Source organism: Rhineura floridana, chromosome 1 (assembly GCF_030035675.1).
Source record: "Rhineura floridana isolate rRhiFlo1 chromosome 1, rRhiFlo1.hap2, whole genome shotgun sequence".
NCBI classification, from domain to species: domain Eukaryota; kingdom Metazoa; phylum Chordata; class Lepidosauria; order Squamata; family Rhineuridae; genus Rhineura; species Rhineura floridana.
Window position 1 is genome coordinate 241,476,697 of NC_084480.1, and position 12,402 is coordinate 241,489,098.

General features: G+C 40.5%; 1 protein-coding gene across 17 annotated transcripts in view; it reads left to right on the forward strand.

Annotated features, from left to right (window-relative positions):
- EPB41L3 (erythrocyte membrane protein band 4.1 like 3) overlaps positions 1-12,402 on the forward strand; it is a 265,820-nt gene that overhangs the window by 124,937 nt on the left and 128,481 nt on the right. For 16 of the 17 annotated variants that reach the window (XM_061596036.1, XM_061595962.1, XM_061595905.1 and 13 more), the window contains one exon: positions 5,198-5,406. In XM_061596036.1, the coding sequence (XP_061452020.1) occupies positions 5,209-5,406 (198 nt within the window). In that variant the 5' untranslated portion in view covers positions 5,198-5,208. The other variant, XM_061596016.1, reaches the window with a different exon arrangement.

The following is a 12,402-nucleotide window of genomic DNA, read 5'->3' on the forward strand; positions in this document are numbered from 1 at the left end:
GTTATAGCTCACCCAGAAGTTTTCCAAAGCCGATCAATCTGACAAATCTCCTTTTGCTGCAACAATTTAAACCAAGTAAAAAAAATAATAGAAAGAAGGGTGCTTGCCTGTTAGTCCGTTCTCTCTTTAAAGAAAAGATAAACGTATCGCTTATACAGATAGAGCTTGTTTGGAAGTCCGTCCGGCATTGTTGGCTGGACCTTATCTCATAAATTAATGAAATCCAGTCCTCCCAACAAAAACAGGCTTTTGAGGTTGATCTCTACGTTTCTCCCTGCCCGGGAGAAATTTCATCAGTCAAAAAAAAAAAATGTTCTGACTGATTTATATCTGAATAAGCTTCTTTTGAGGCGGGAGCCCGTCCCAAAAGCAGGCACAAGCGAAGTCACCCTTCCCGGAAGTCGAAATCAGTGAACTTTTAAGTTAATTGTGGTTAGGTTAACTTGGGTCCATTGATTTCAATATGTCAACTGTGAGTATGACTTAGCTGGATACCTACCTATGAATTTATGCATATATTATATTACCAAGAGTTTGATAATTTTATTTTAATCTCAAAACAGTTTTTAACTGCAAGCAGACATCAAGGATCAAAATGGAACATAAATTAGGAACATCCAGTAGAAGATACAAAAAGGCATGAGTTATTAGGGGGGAGGGAATGCTGAAAGGTTTGTTTGATGACCAAGAGTAAACGTTAGGGCATATTTACTTTGCTTAGCCGTGTCAGTTGAATTGATTGGGGCTGCAGCTGCTAGGTCAATCCTGGAAACATCTGCAATTGATCAGGGTGCACCTGGAAGATATTTTCAGGGGTCAAGCTGCATGACCTTGGAGAGAGACCAGTGTTCATGGTTAAACTCAAAAGGTCTTTCTTTCTTTCTTTCTTTCTTTCTTTCTTTCGAGAATAACTATAAGATTTAATCTCATGTTCATCCATTGTGAACAATGCTTGATGGCATAGAACATCTGTGACCTACTTTTGCCTTTTACTTTACATTTGTACATTATACCTGACACACACAAAATGATTGCATACTGGGCAAGTGCATTTTTAGGGGATGGTATTTCATTGTATTAGGGAATTACTTTGCATAGCTGCAAATGTTATCTTTAAACCAAAATAAATAAGAGTGATATTTACAAGTTTGAAATAGAGACTTCAGTTCAAATTTCACTTAAAAAAAGGTTTCACTGATTTTTTAAAAGAGATTCTGGAAAACCTATACTGTTCATCCAGAGGACACAACATTTGTTGTGCATTAAAGTGGTTTGAGATGATTTAGTTACTTTATATTCCCCCCATCCCATGGAATTAACAGCAGCTTTGGTGTGGATGGTATAGATCAGCAAAATAGCGCACCCCCTCCTCAATGTTACGAGTCCTATAACATTCAGTGCATTTGGCTGTATTTAAGAAAAAAAACAAAAACTGGAAGATCCAGTTGTGGATCTTCAATGTAACATGCATTTTGGCCCTTAGTGAACTAAATGCTTTCCACGTATTGTTTTTCTAATTGCTATAAGAGTTAGTATGTTTATCTGTAGTGATATTAAGAATAACCTTTGAAAAGTACAAAGTGGTTTCCTTTACTTTTAGCTGCGTTGAGCATTGAGACATGCATTAAAACATCTACCAGGATCAGCAAAACTGTAAGGAAATGCTTAAACAACCTCTGTTTCATAGAGTAGGAATATTTTTGGTGTGCTACAGTAGTTAATGTGTAAAACAAACAAAGTACCAATGTAAAAATAAATTAAATCTCTAAAAGACTAGCTGTTCTTGTTTGTGTTGGCATATTACTCTTGATTATTTAAAAATAAGCTATGAATATGATGGCGCTAATGAGCATAAAATGATTATGAACAAGAAAATTGGCTTTACGCGATCTTTAAATTCCTGTATGTTTTAAAAAAACTATTGCAGTTGATTAAATGTTAGTTGTATTGTCTAAGATTATTACTGAATTTACATCAGTGACTGAGCTTCCACTAATGTAAATTGTGTTAATATTAAATTTGGATGCTTTTATCATTTGGGTTTCAGAACACAACACATATAAGCAGTTGACCATAGTTTGTATGTGTTGCTTCTAGAGCTGTGAAGGCCTGGGAAAAAAACTGGAAAAGTTGAAAATAACTTTTTTGTTTTATTTTTATTTTTCCCTTTTTTCCTGGAAAAATTGAAAAGAAAGTTTCCCCAAAAATTTTTCCAGTTTTTTTTCTTGGCCTTCTTATCTCTGTTTGTTTCCTGTTGCCTTTACTGTATTACTGTATCACTGAGTCAAGTGGATATATTCTGGAAAGGTAGTTTGAATTCTATTTACTCAACATACGAAATATGTAAATACACATATAGAATACAGATGTTTACTTCCCACTGCAGTCATTTCTACCAGTCCAGTTATAAGAGTTTAAGTTAGTGAAAATAGCTGTAAAGGCTTAAATCCTGTGCACAGGCATCTTAAATCCCATTGAAGTATGGGAATTAAGCACCATAACTGTGTGCAGAATTACAGCCACAGGCTGATGTTTCATAAAATCATATAAAGTTATTATTTAAATGATTGTGGAGCAGTACGGTTATCAACATGGTTAAAGCCTAATGAAAAAATAAATAATAAACCTTTAAAGAAAAATGATTTAATTATAGATTTGTGTGATTCTCACCTAGAAAGCAGAGTAGGATGTAAGGGCATTCTAGACATCTGGACCAAGATCCAAATTGGAGCATAGGCTCACTGCAGGGGCTTGTGAAAGTTTTGGGGAAATGAAATATGTGAGTAACAGGTGTGCAGATCAACTTTGATAAACTCACAAAGTGTATTGCAGTATATATCTTTGTCATCTGAAAGAATTGCCCATTTCCAGTGTCAGCCATGCACTCCTCCAGGATACAATAAGTTGTAAGTGACTCAAGTAGAATAAATAAGAAATTTAAGAAATGCTTGTGATTTGTATTGCCTAGGTAAGAAATTGCCAGGTCACATTTTTATTCAGGGATCAATTCTTGATCATACACTAATGATATTTCTACATCAGGGTGGGGAACCTTTTTGGCTCTAGGATCCTGCAGGCCACCTTTGACAGGTAGGTGAGACAACAGGCATGTGCAGACAAATTGAGCAGGATTTATCCGCTGCTCATTACTGGCAAGTGGAAGGTTCAATCCTGTTTTGGCTGCGAGTGCCTGTTCCCTACTGACAAAACTGAATCCCACTCTCCTGCCCATGAGCTAATGTCCCGAGTAACATCAGCTGATTGACAGGTGAGCGTAGTTGGAGAGAAATGAGTTCATGGGCCAAGACTGGCCCGTTGACCAGTTTCCCCTTCTTTGCTCTCTGTGCTCCACATTGGAGGAAAAAGGAAGGATCTGTTTTGTGTTGGGATAAATTAAAATACAAGCTGATAAATTTCTGTCTGAAACACATTTTATAGTCTTAAGCGTTAATCAAGCTTTAAATAGTGAATGATGTGTGTGCGTGCACTCCATGTAAGCAAGGCACTTTACAGAAACTGTAGAAGCCGTAGATTTGTACTAATGATGTTTCTCCATCAAGAAAGTGATGAGGAAATGAGCTGAGCTATCTTAGTAAAGTATATTGTAGCCATCATCAATCAGAAGGAAGGAAAGCAACCTAACACACAGCAATGAAGTGACAATTTAAAAAACTTGGGCTTTTTTTAAGGGATGCAAAAAGGAGGATAATAGACCTGAATGATTAAAAAATTGTGAGTCTACTGAAGGTTGTAATGAGCCATTTTAATGAACCTTTCTTCTTTCCTTAATTGCTTGATGAAATATTTATTATTCATTTGTATTCAATTTCCAGAGCTATCTGGCTATAGTAATGCATTTCATAAATACTCTGTTTTTGGTATGGAGTGAATGAAGTTACACTTTTTTATTATTACTCCTTCCACATACAATAAATTTTCTGATAAATTTCATGTGAGAATTCATGTCCTGTATTTCTGCTTCTTTCCCCGCCCCCTCCTATTTTTTTAGTTACTTATTTTCAGACTAATTTTGAGACTGCAATCCTATATAATATCAAACATATTTTTGTGAATTTTTTTTTGGAGGATTCACTGTAATTTCCTCATACAATTTTTAATGTCTTGGCATGTGTGAGCCTATATTCTTTAGTAAATCTCAACAGGGCTGCATGAATGGTTTTTGCTGTTTTTACAGGGGCATTTTACTAGATTATAATATTTAGACTTTCATATCGTGGCTTGGTTCAGATAACACATGATTAAACCATAGTTAAAATGGGTTACGCTTCTGTTTCCTGTCCTCAGAAGGTGGAACAGGAAACCCTATGAGAGAGATCTGGCTAAGGGAGAAGTCAAGGCTGTCCAGCTAAGTGATGATTTTGAGTCACTACTACAAAGTCCTGATAACCAATGAAGAAGGTACCAGTGTGACCATGGGAGTAGATAGTGGACAGGTGTCTATAAGGATTCCCTCCCCCCGGCAATTGCAGGGTTACTTAATTAAACAAATTACTGTGGCTACTTGATCTTAAATAAATTATTTGTTGATGAACAAAAGCAACGTATTACAGTCATAATTTTCTTACTCAAAATTTGAATCAAAATGAGACAATGTTTCATGTGTTAATTTGAAAGCTTTTTTATGCTGATTTTTAAGGTTATGTAAAGTTGTATGCTTAAGGTGTGTGTCATAGCCTACAACTAGGCCATGACGAGATCCCAATTTCTGTGGGATCTCTGAGTGGTATAAAGGTTTTGCATTGAGCTACCAAGCAGGAGCAGGACATTCTCACTTTAATTTCCTATGGGATCTACTGGGAGAGTAGAACAAGTGTTGGCCATCTGTATAATGGTTAATCTTTCTCTACAATCCTAAACAAGCACATAGTCCCTACGCAGGAGTAGTTTTTGGCTGGTGGATTCAGTGACCAGAGTTAGGAAGGTCCTGCATTCAAATTATTTCGACAATCTTTTTCAGATCTTTTATGTGTGGTGAGGGAACAGGGGAGTAAGTATGGGGACCGCTGAGAATCCCATCATACATTGAGGTTGGTAGGTTGTGGTAGACCACAACTCGTCTTAAATTTTGTCACTTGCACTTTGTGATACTGATAACAATTTTACTTGTTGTGTAAATTCAATTTACTTTGCCTTTTTTGAGTTTTTATGATACTGAATAGTTTTATTTGTGTTGCAGAACAATCAACCATGACTACAGAATCTGGATCAGACTCTGAATCTAAGGATCAGGATCAAGAGCAGAAAGAAGCTTCTGGTCAACAAGGAACAGGTGGGGCAGGGTCCCAAGAACAGCAGCAACAGCAACAGCTAAGTGAAGAACACCAGAATGCATTAGAGCAATTTTCTAGCGTTGCATCCCACAGCACTCCTGTGAAAAAGGAACAGGTACCGTATATTCCGGCGTATAAGACGACTGGGCGTATAAGACGACCCCCAAGTTTTCCAGTTAAAATATAGAGTTTGGGATATACTTGCCGTATAAGACTACCCCTGCTTATGACATGCAGGTACTTAGCAGGAAAACTGTCACTTATAAACTTATAAATACTAATATTAATATTAATATTTGGATTGTCCAGTTGTTTTGTTTTTGTGCCTAGGAATTACCACCAAAAACTGGGGAAAGATGTGAAAAATCTTTTTTTTTAAAGCAACATTAAATGCCTAGACTCTAGTTTCTGGTCCTCTTCAAAGTATTGATAAGCCTCTTGTTTTAATTGAAATAATAATTATAAATTCTTGTTCTTATCACTAATGGGAGTTGCATTATGCTGCTGTTGCTTCTATGGCTGTAACGGAGTGAGGTTAAAGATAAGTGAAATGCAAACAGGAAAAAAAAACACAGAAGGCAGTAACACTTTCCTAAATGTAATACCATACCAACCACAACAAGATTCCTATATGGCAAAAAACTAAGCATCTCACAACCAGTCAGGATTCCTAACCAAAAACCAAAAATATGATAAATGAAGAAATATTTATATAAGCATAACTATCAAATATATTTATTATTTACACAAACTGTAAAGATATTTATAGTGCAATCCTAAATTTATTTATTCAGAAGCAAGTCCCAGCGTATTCAATGGGGCTTACTCAAACAGGGACAGAACTGCAACCTCAAGTGATAAGCAACTTCATTCACACAACCCAAAATTCCGAATCATGCCACTTTACACTGTTTTGCAACTGTTTATACTTGTTTTTATGGTTATTGGATTTTAAATGGCTTTATTTCTTGTTGTGAGCTGCCTTGGTTTCCAACCCTACCTCACAGGGGTGTTGGAAAGACTCCATACACACACGCACACACTGCAGATGTATAAATACATACAGCCCATATAATAGTTTATTGTCATTGCAGAAAAATCAGTATTAGTTTTTTAAAAATCAGTATTAGTTTCGTACAGAATAAAAACTGCAATACCTAAGTAAGCCCTGCCTACTTGCTTTAAAATAAGACTGGGGGGGGGGCAGAAAGAGAACACAAACACAATTCTTTTTTACATTCACTCCAAAGTCCCATTGATTTTCAGCACATTAATAATCATGTCTACTCAAAAGTAATTCCTACTGAATTCAATAGGATTTACTCTGGACATATGGGATTAGCACTGTTTTTACCCCCAAAAGCAACTATTGGGAAGGTTTTCAAAACACTGCCCAGGATCTGACTCCTACACACAACAGGGGGGAAAACTGAAATGTATATACCTACCCAATTTATGAGATTTTCAGATAAACAGGAGGGGAAACCACCATTTTCTGGCCTCGCAATGTTTTGCAGACACTGTCACCAAACAAACACGTCACTGATTGGCTGAAATCCTGAACGGGCGGGGTTAAAGCTACGAAGTGCTATACAGTAGTTTAAAAAAAGATTTAACCGGGGGGGGGTGCCTGATGTTTTTATATATATCTCGAGAACCGCACCACCTAGAAACTTAATTTTTTTTTTAAATGAAAGCTGAGAATCCGGGCCACCTAAGGGGCTAGCCGGGCGCCGGGTGGCATGCTTAGAATCCGGGTAAAACCCAGCTATCCGGGCAATATGGCAACCCTAATAAGACGACACCTGGCGTATAAGACGACCCCCGACTTTGGAGAAGATTTTCCAGGGTTAAAAAGTCATCTTATACGCCGGAATATACGGTAAGTTATCTCTTGGAACATGGATACTTTATTTAAAAAAAAAATAACATACAGTCAAAGGACAATTTTATTCAGACACAAACAACTGTCTGATTAAATGGTATTCTTGCACATTCAGTACTGATCTACTAGAGAAGGGGAGAGGTTAGAAATATTTTTTTCCTATTTCAGTCATGTAATTCTTCTTTGTAATTTTTGTCAGATTGTCTTCCCTGCTGGGCTTAATTTTAAAGTTCATTGCCGTTGTTAAAAGGAGGGGGGGAAACCTGTCACTATTTCATTCCAGTGTTAGATCACAGCAGTTTTTGGAGAAGTTGGAGACACATTTCAGCTTTGACACTTGCTGAAATCTAATTTCATTTGGGGTTGGGTGATACTTGAAACTTTTAAAAAAACCCTCAAGTTTACTAAGCCCTGACAGTTATGAGATGACTGCATTTTAACTACATTCAGTTGTGTGCATTTTTAACTTTGAAAAATTACTTAGCCCTGAGGGTTGATTTTTGGATATGGTAACAGTGCACCACATTAAAATATTGTTAACGGGGAAGGAAGAAAAGAGTCAAACAACAATGACTGGAATTAAATAGGTCACAACTTTGTTTCAAGAAACATGACATAAACATCAAGCTAAGACCAGTGTGGAGGACAGTGGATCTTCTAAAGCTGGATATGGAAATGTGCATGGATAATCAGCTGCATTGCCTCCCCCCCCCCCCCCAGTATTGTAAAACTGAAACTTGATCAACGGCTAATGTATACCCCATTACCCTTGGAGAATGAGGCAGGTATGGAATAGGTTACCCAGTTTTCCCTCTAACTACAAAGATATCAGGCTTTTATAGCACAGTAGCACTATGAAAATGGAAAATGGAAATGGACTGACTTCAAGTCGATTCCGACTTATGGTGACCGTATGAATAGGGTTTTCATGGTAAGCAGTATTCAGAGGGGGTTTGCCATTGCCTTCCTCTGAGGCTGAGAGGTAGTGACTGGCTCAAGGTCACCTGGTCTCCCAGGTTGTTATTTATTTATTTTATTTATTTATTAAATTTATATCCCGCCTTATGGCCAAAAGGCCCTCAAGGCGGCTTACAAAAACACGAATATAACACATCATAAAGCATAAATACAATAATGCAATTCTCAAAGTTAAATAACAAATAACATTATTAAAAGAAAAGAAAAAACATTTAAATGTGTCACAATAAGAGAACCAAACACTTTATAAAAAGGCCTAGATAAAAATCTTCAATTTCCCAGCAAATAAGTAGCATTTTTATTTTTAACATATAAATATACACAGTATATAAGTAGCCAAACAATAATAATAAACAACAAACTGATGAGAACATCTCAATAAATATACAATTAAACAATCCCCACACACTTCACAACAGTGTTTAACAAAAATATGCTATAGTCCAAATAACAGCAAAAATGAATCTCCAAAATTAAATCTTGACCCCCAAAACAACTAAAAAACAACTAACCCCAGTAGTCTATAGACATCCCGAGCAGCAGGTTCACGCACACATACACACACACTGTCTCTGGCCCCTTCAGCAGTTGCTGCTTTTGTGGCTGGAGAGAGACAGGGCCCCACCCTTCCAGGCCAGGTGGAAATCAGCCAGAAATGCAGGGAGCAGGTCTTGCAGAAACTCACACAGGTAGATGGTCTCTGGCCCCTTCAGCAGTTGCTGCTTTTGTAGCTGGAGAGAGACAGGGCCCCGCCCTTCCAGGCCAGGTGGAAATCAGCCAGAAATGCAGGGAGCAGGTCTTGCAGAAACTCACACAGGTAGATGGTCTCTGGCCCCTTCAGCAGTTGCTGCTTTTGTAGCTGGAGAGAGACAGGACCCCGCCCTTCCAGGCCAGGTGGAAATCAGCCAGAAATGCAGGGAGCAGGTCTTGCAGAAACTCACACAGGTAGATGGTCTCTGGCCCCTTCAGCAGTTGCTGCTTTTGTAGCTGGAGAGAGACAGGGCCCCACCCTTCCAGGCCAGGTGGAAATCAGCCAGAAATGCAGGGAGCAGGTCTTGCAGAAACTCACACAGGTAGATGGTCTCTGGCCCCTTCAGCAGTTGCTGCTTTTGTAGCTGGAGAGAGACAGGACCCCGCCCTTCCAGGCCAGGTGGAAATCAGCCAGAAATGCAGGGAGCAGGTCTTGCAGAAACTCACACAGGTAGATGGTCTCTGGCCCCTTCAGCAGTTGCTGCTTTTGTAGCTGGAGAGAGACAGGGCCCCACCCTTCCAGGCCAGGTGGAAATCAGCCAGAAATGCAGGGAGCAGGTCTTGCAGAAACTCACACAGGTAGATGGTCTCTGGCCCCTTCAGCAGTTGCTGCTTTTGTAGCTGGAGAGAGACAGGACCCCACCCAGGCCAGGTGGAAATCAGCCAGAAATGCAGGCAGCAGGTCTTGCAGAAACTCACACAGGTAGATGGTCTCTGGCCCCTTCAGCAGTTGCTGCTTTTGTAGCTGGAGAGAGACAGGACCCCGCCCTTCCAGGCCAGGTGGAAATCAGCCAGAAATGCAGGGAGCAGGTCTTGCAGAAACTCACACAGGTAGATGGTCCAACACTCTAACCACTTCACCACACTGGCTCTCCAGTAGCACTATAATTATACAGCCACAAGAATGGCTGTATACTATAGCCAGCGTGGGTTTTTCACATTCCGCAATGTTAAATTAAAAATATCCCCCATGCCATTCTGATGCTTCCCATAAGCTCATTTCAAAACAAAACCTTACAAAACTTACAGTTCTGAACTCAAACGCTTGCTTACCAACCCTCTCAATTTTCATGGCAATACACAAAACAGTCAGAGAGAACAGAGAATTCAAAGTCTAAAAAGAGAGAAAAAACCCCCAGAGCCCTTTTGAACTTTTTTCTCTGAGTTCTCATGATCTGTTGAAATTCATTAAAAATCAGCCATATTCACAGAGTACCTGTAATCCTAATACTGACCTTGCCCCATACTCTGACCATCTGCAGTTTAAAAAATGCCTGACTGATTTTTAATTAATTTAATAAAGTTTGGCTGGCAGCCTATAATAATGCAGGGCATGCTCAGTAAGAACCAACTGTCAGAATTCTAAATGCCAGACTCACAGCTGCTGGGCTTTGCTAATCAAGGGGCCACACCCACACCAGACTTTGATTTCACTTGAGACAACCATGGCTTCCCCCAGAGAATCCTGGGAAGTGTAGTTTATGAAGTGTGCTGAGAGGAGACTCCTGTTCCACTGAGAGAGCTCCAGCAGCCAGACTGGTTGAACAGTCAGCCACTCTGATTGAAGGTCTGTGAGGGGAACAGGGCGTCTCCTAGCAACTCTCAGCACCCTTCACTAACTGCACTTCCCAGGATTCTTTGAGAGAAGCCATGACTGTCCAAAGTGAAATAAAGGTCTGGTGTGGATGTGGCCAGGGACAGCTTTGGTTTAAATTTGGGTGGGAGGCTACATGTGTCAGCTGTAGAATAAAAAGGTGGGGGAAAGCCTGTAAAAGAATGATACTGTTCACAGTGTTCCCCTTTTGGAAAGAAAAGGGGCTTCCCTTCTGCCCAGTGCTCACCCACCCAATCTCCTCCCTCTCCCCTCCCTGCCCCTTCCCTGGGTCAGTGTTGGACTGTGACCCGGGAGACCAGGGTTTGAATCCCCACACAGCCATGAAGCTCACTGGGTGACCTTGGGCCAGTCACTGCCTCTCAGCCTCAGAGGAAGGCAATGATGAAACCACCTCTGAATACCGTTTACCATGAAAACCCTATTCAAAGGGTCGCTATAGGTGGGGATCGACTTGAAAGCAGTCCATTTCCATTTTCAAACATGATTGCATAGAAATAAATCCCATTGAACTCAAAACGTATGCAAATTATCAAACCCTCCCTCCCTTTTCCTCCCTCCTATCCCCTCCCTCCCTTTTCCTCCCTCCTATCCCCTCCCTCCCTTTTCTTCCCTCCTATCCCCTCCCTCTTGCCCCTTCCCTGCTCCTTCCTTTGCTCCTCCCTCCCCATCCCCTTCCCCTTCCAATTCCCTCCTTCCTCCTCCTCTTCTTCCTCCCCATGGTCAGTTTTACCTATCTTAAGCATGATTGCACGGAAGTAAATACCATTGAACTCTATAAGCATGCAAATGATCAAACCTGCCCTCCCCTCCCCCTTCCTTTGCTCCTCCCTCCCCTTCCCCCTCCTCTTCCTCCTTCCCATGGTCAGTTTTACCTATCTTAAGCATGATTGCATGGAAGTAAATACCATTGAACTCTGTAAGCATGCAAATGATCAAACCTGCCCTCCCCTCCCCCTTTCTTTGCCCCCCTCCAATACGCTCCTTCCTCTTCCCCCTCCCCCATGGTCAGTTTTTCCTATCCTAACCAACACTGCATAGGAGTAAATGCCATTGAACTCAATAAGCATGCAAATGAGCAGACCTGCTTTTCTTCTCCTCCCCTCCTCCCCTCCCCTCTTCTTCTTCCTCCTCCCCTGCCCACTACAGCCCTCCCTCCCTCCCTCCCTCCTCCCCTGGTCAGTTTTCCCTATCCTAAGCATGATTGCACGGGAGTAAATCGCACTGAGTTCAATAAACATGTAAATGATCAAATCTGTCGTTGTCCTCCCCTCCCCCTCCTTCCTGCTCCCCTCCCAGTCCTCCCCTTTGGTCTTCCTCCCCTCCCTCCTCCTCCTCCCCTCCCCATTCCCTGTGGTCAGTTTCACCTATCCTAAGCATGATTGCAGGGGAGTAAATCCCACTGAACTCAATAAGCATGCAAATGATCAATCGATTCTCAGCAAACTTGCACAGGATCCCATTTCTTACCTCCCAGATTAAAAAGCAGGGAAATTCACTAATAGACAAAAAAACTTGCAGTTTAAGAACGTACCTATAGCCCACAGCTATTTCTATCAAACTTTAAAAAGCAGGGAAATTGGGCAGCTATAGTGAATACACCAGAGGAGCAGGAGACCTGACCTCCTCTCTGAGATATTGGACTGCCCTACAAATTGGTCAAAATGCAAATACCGTTTGGGTTGGTCTTTCACAGTCCAATCCACTTGTTGTGTAGCTTGGAAGAATTCGGTAACGTGCCTCTGATCATATGGTGAGTGGTGGCAACACCTGCAATCAGCCCAAATAATAGAAAGAAGACATGTGCTGTGCTGATCTTGTTTTAGCAAGGAGGAAGCAACATTATTAAGACAGTTGATATAGTTCAGGTGGTCACTTAGAAAATG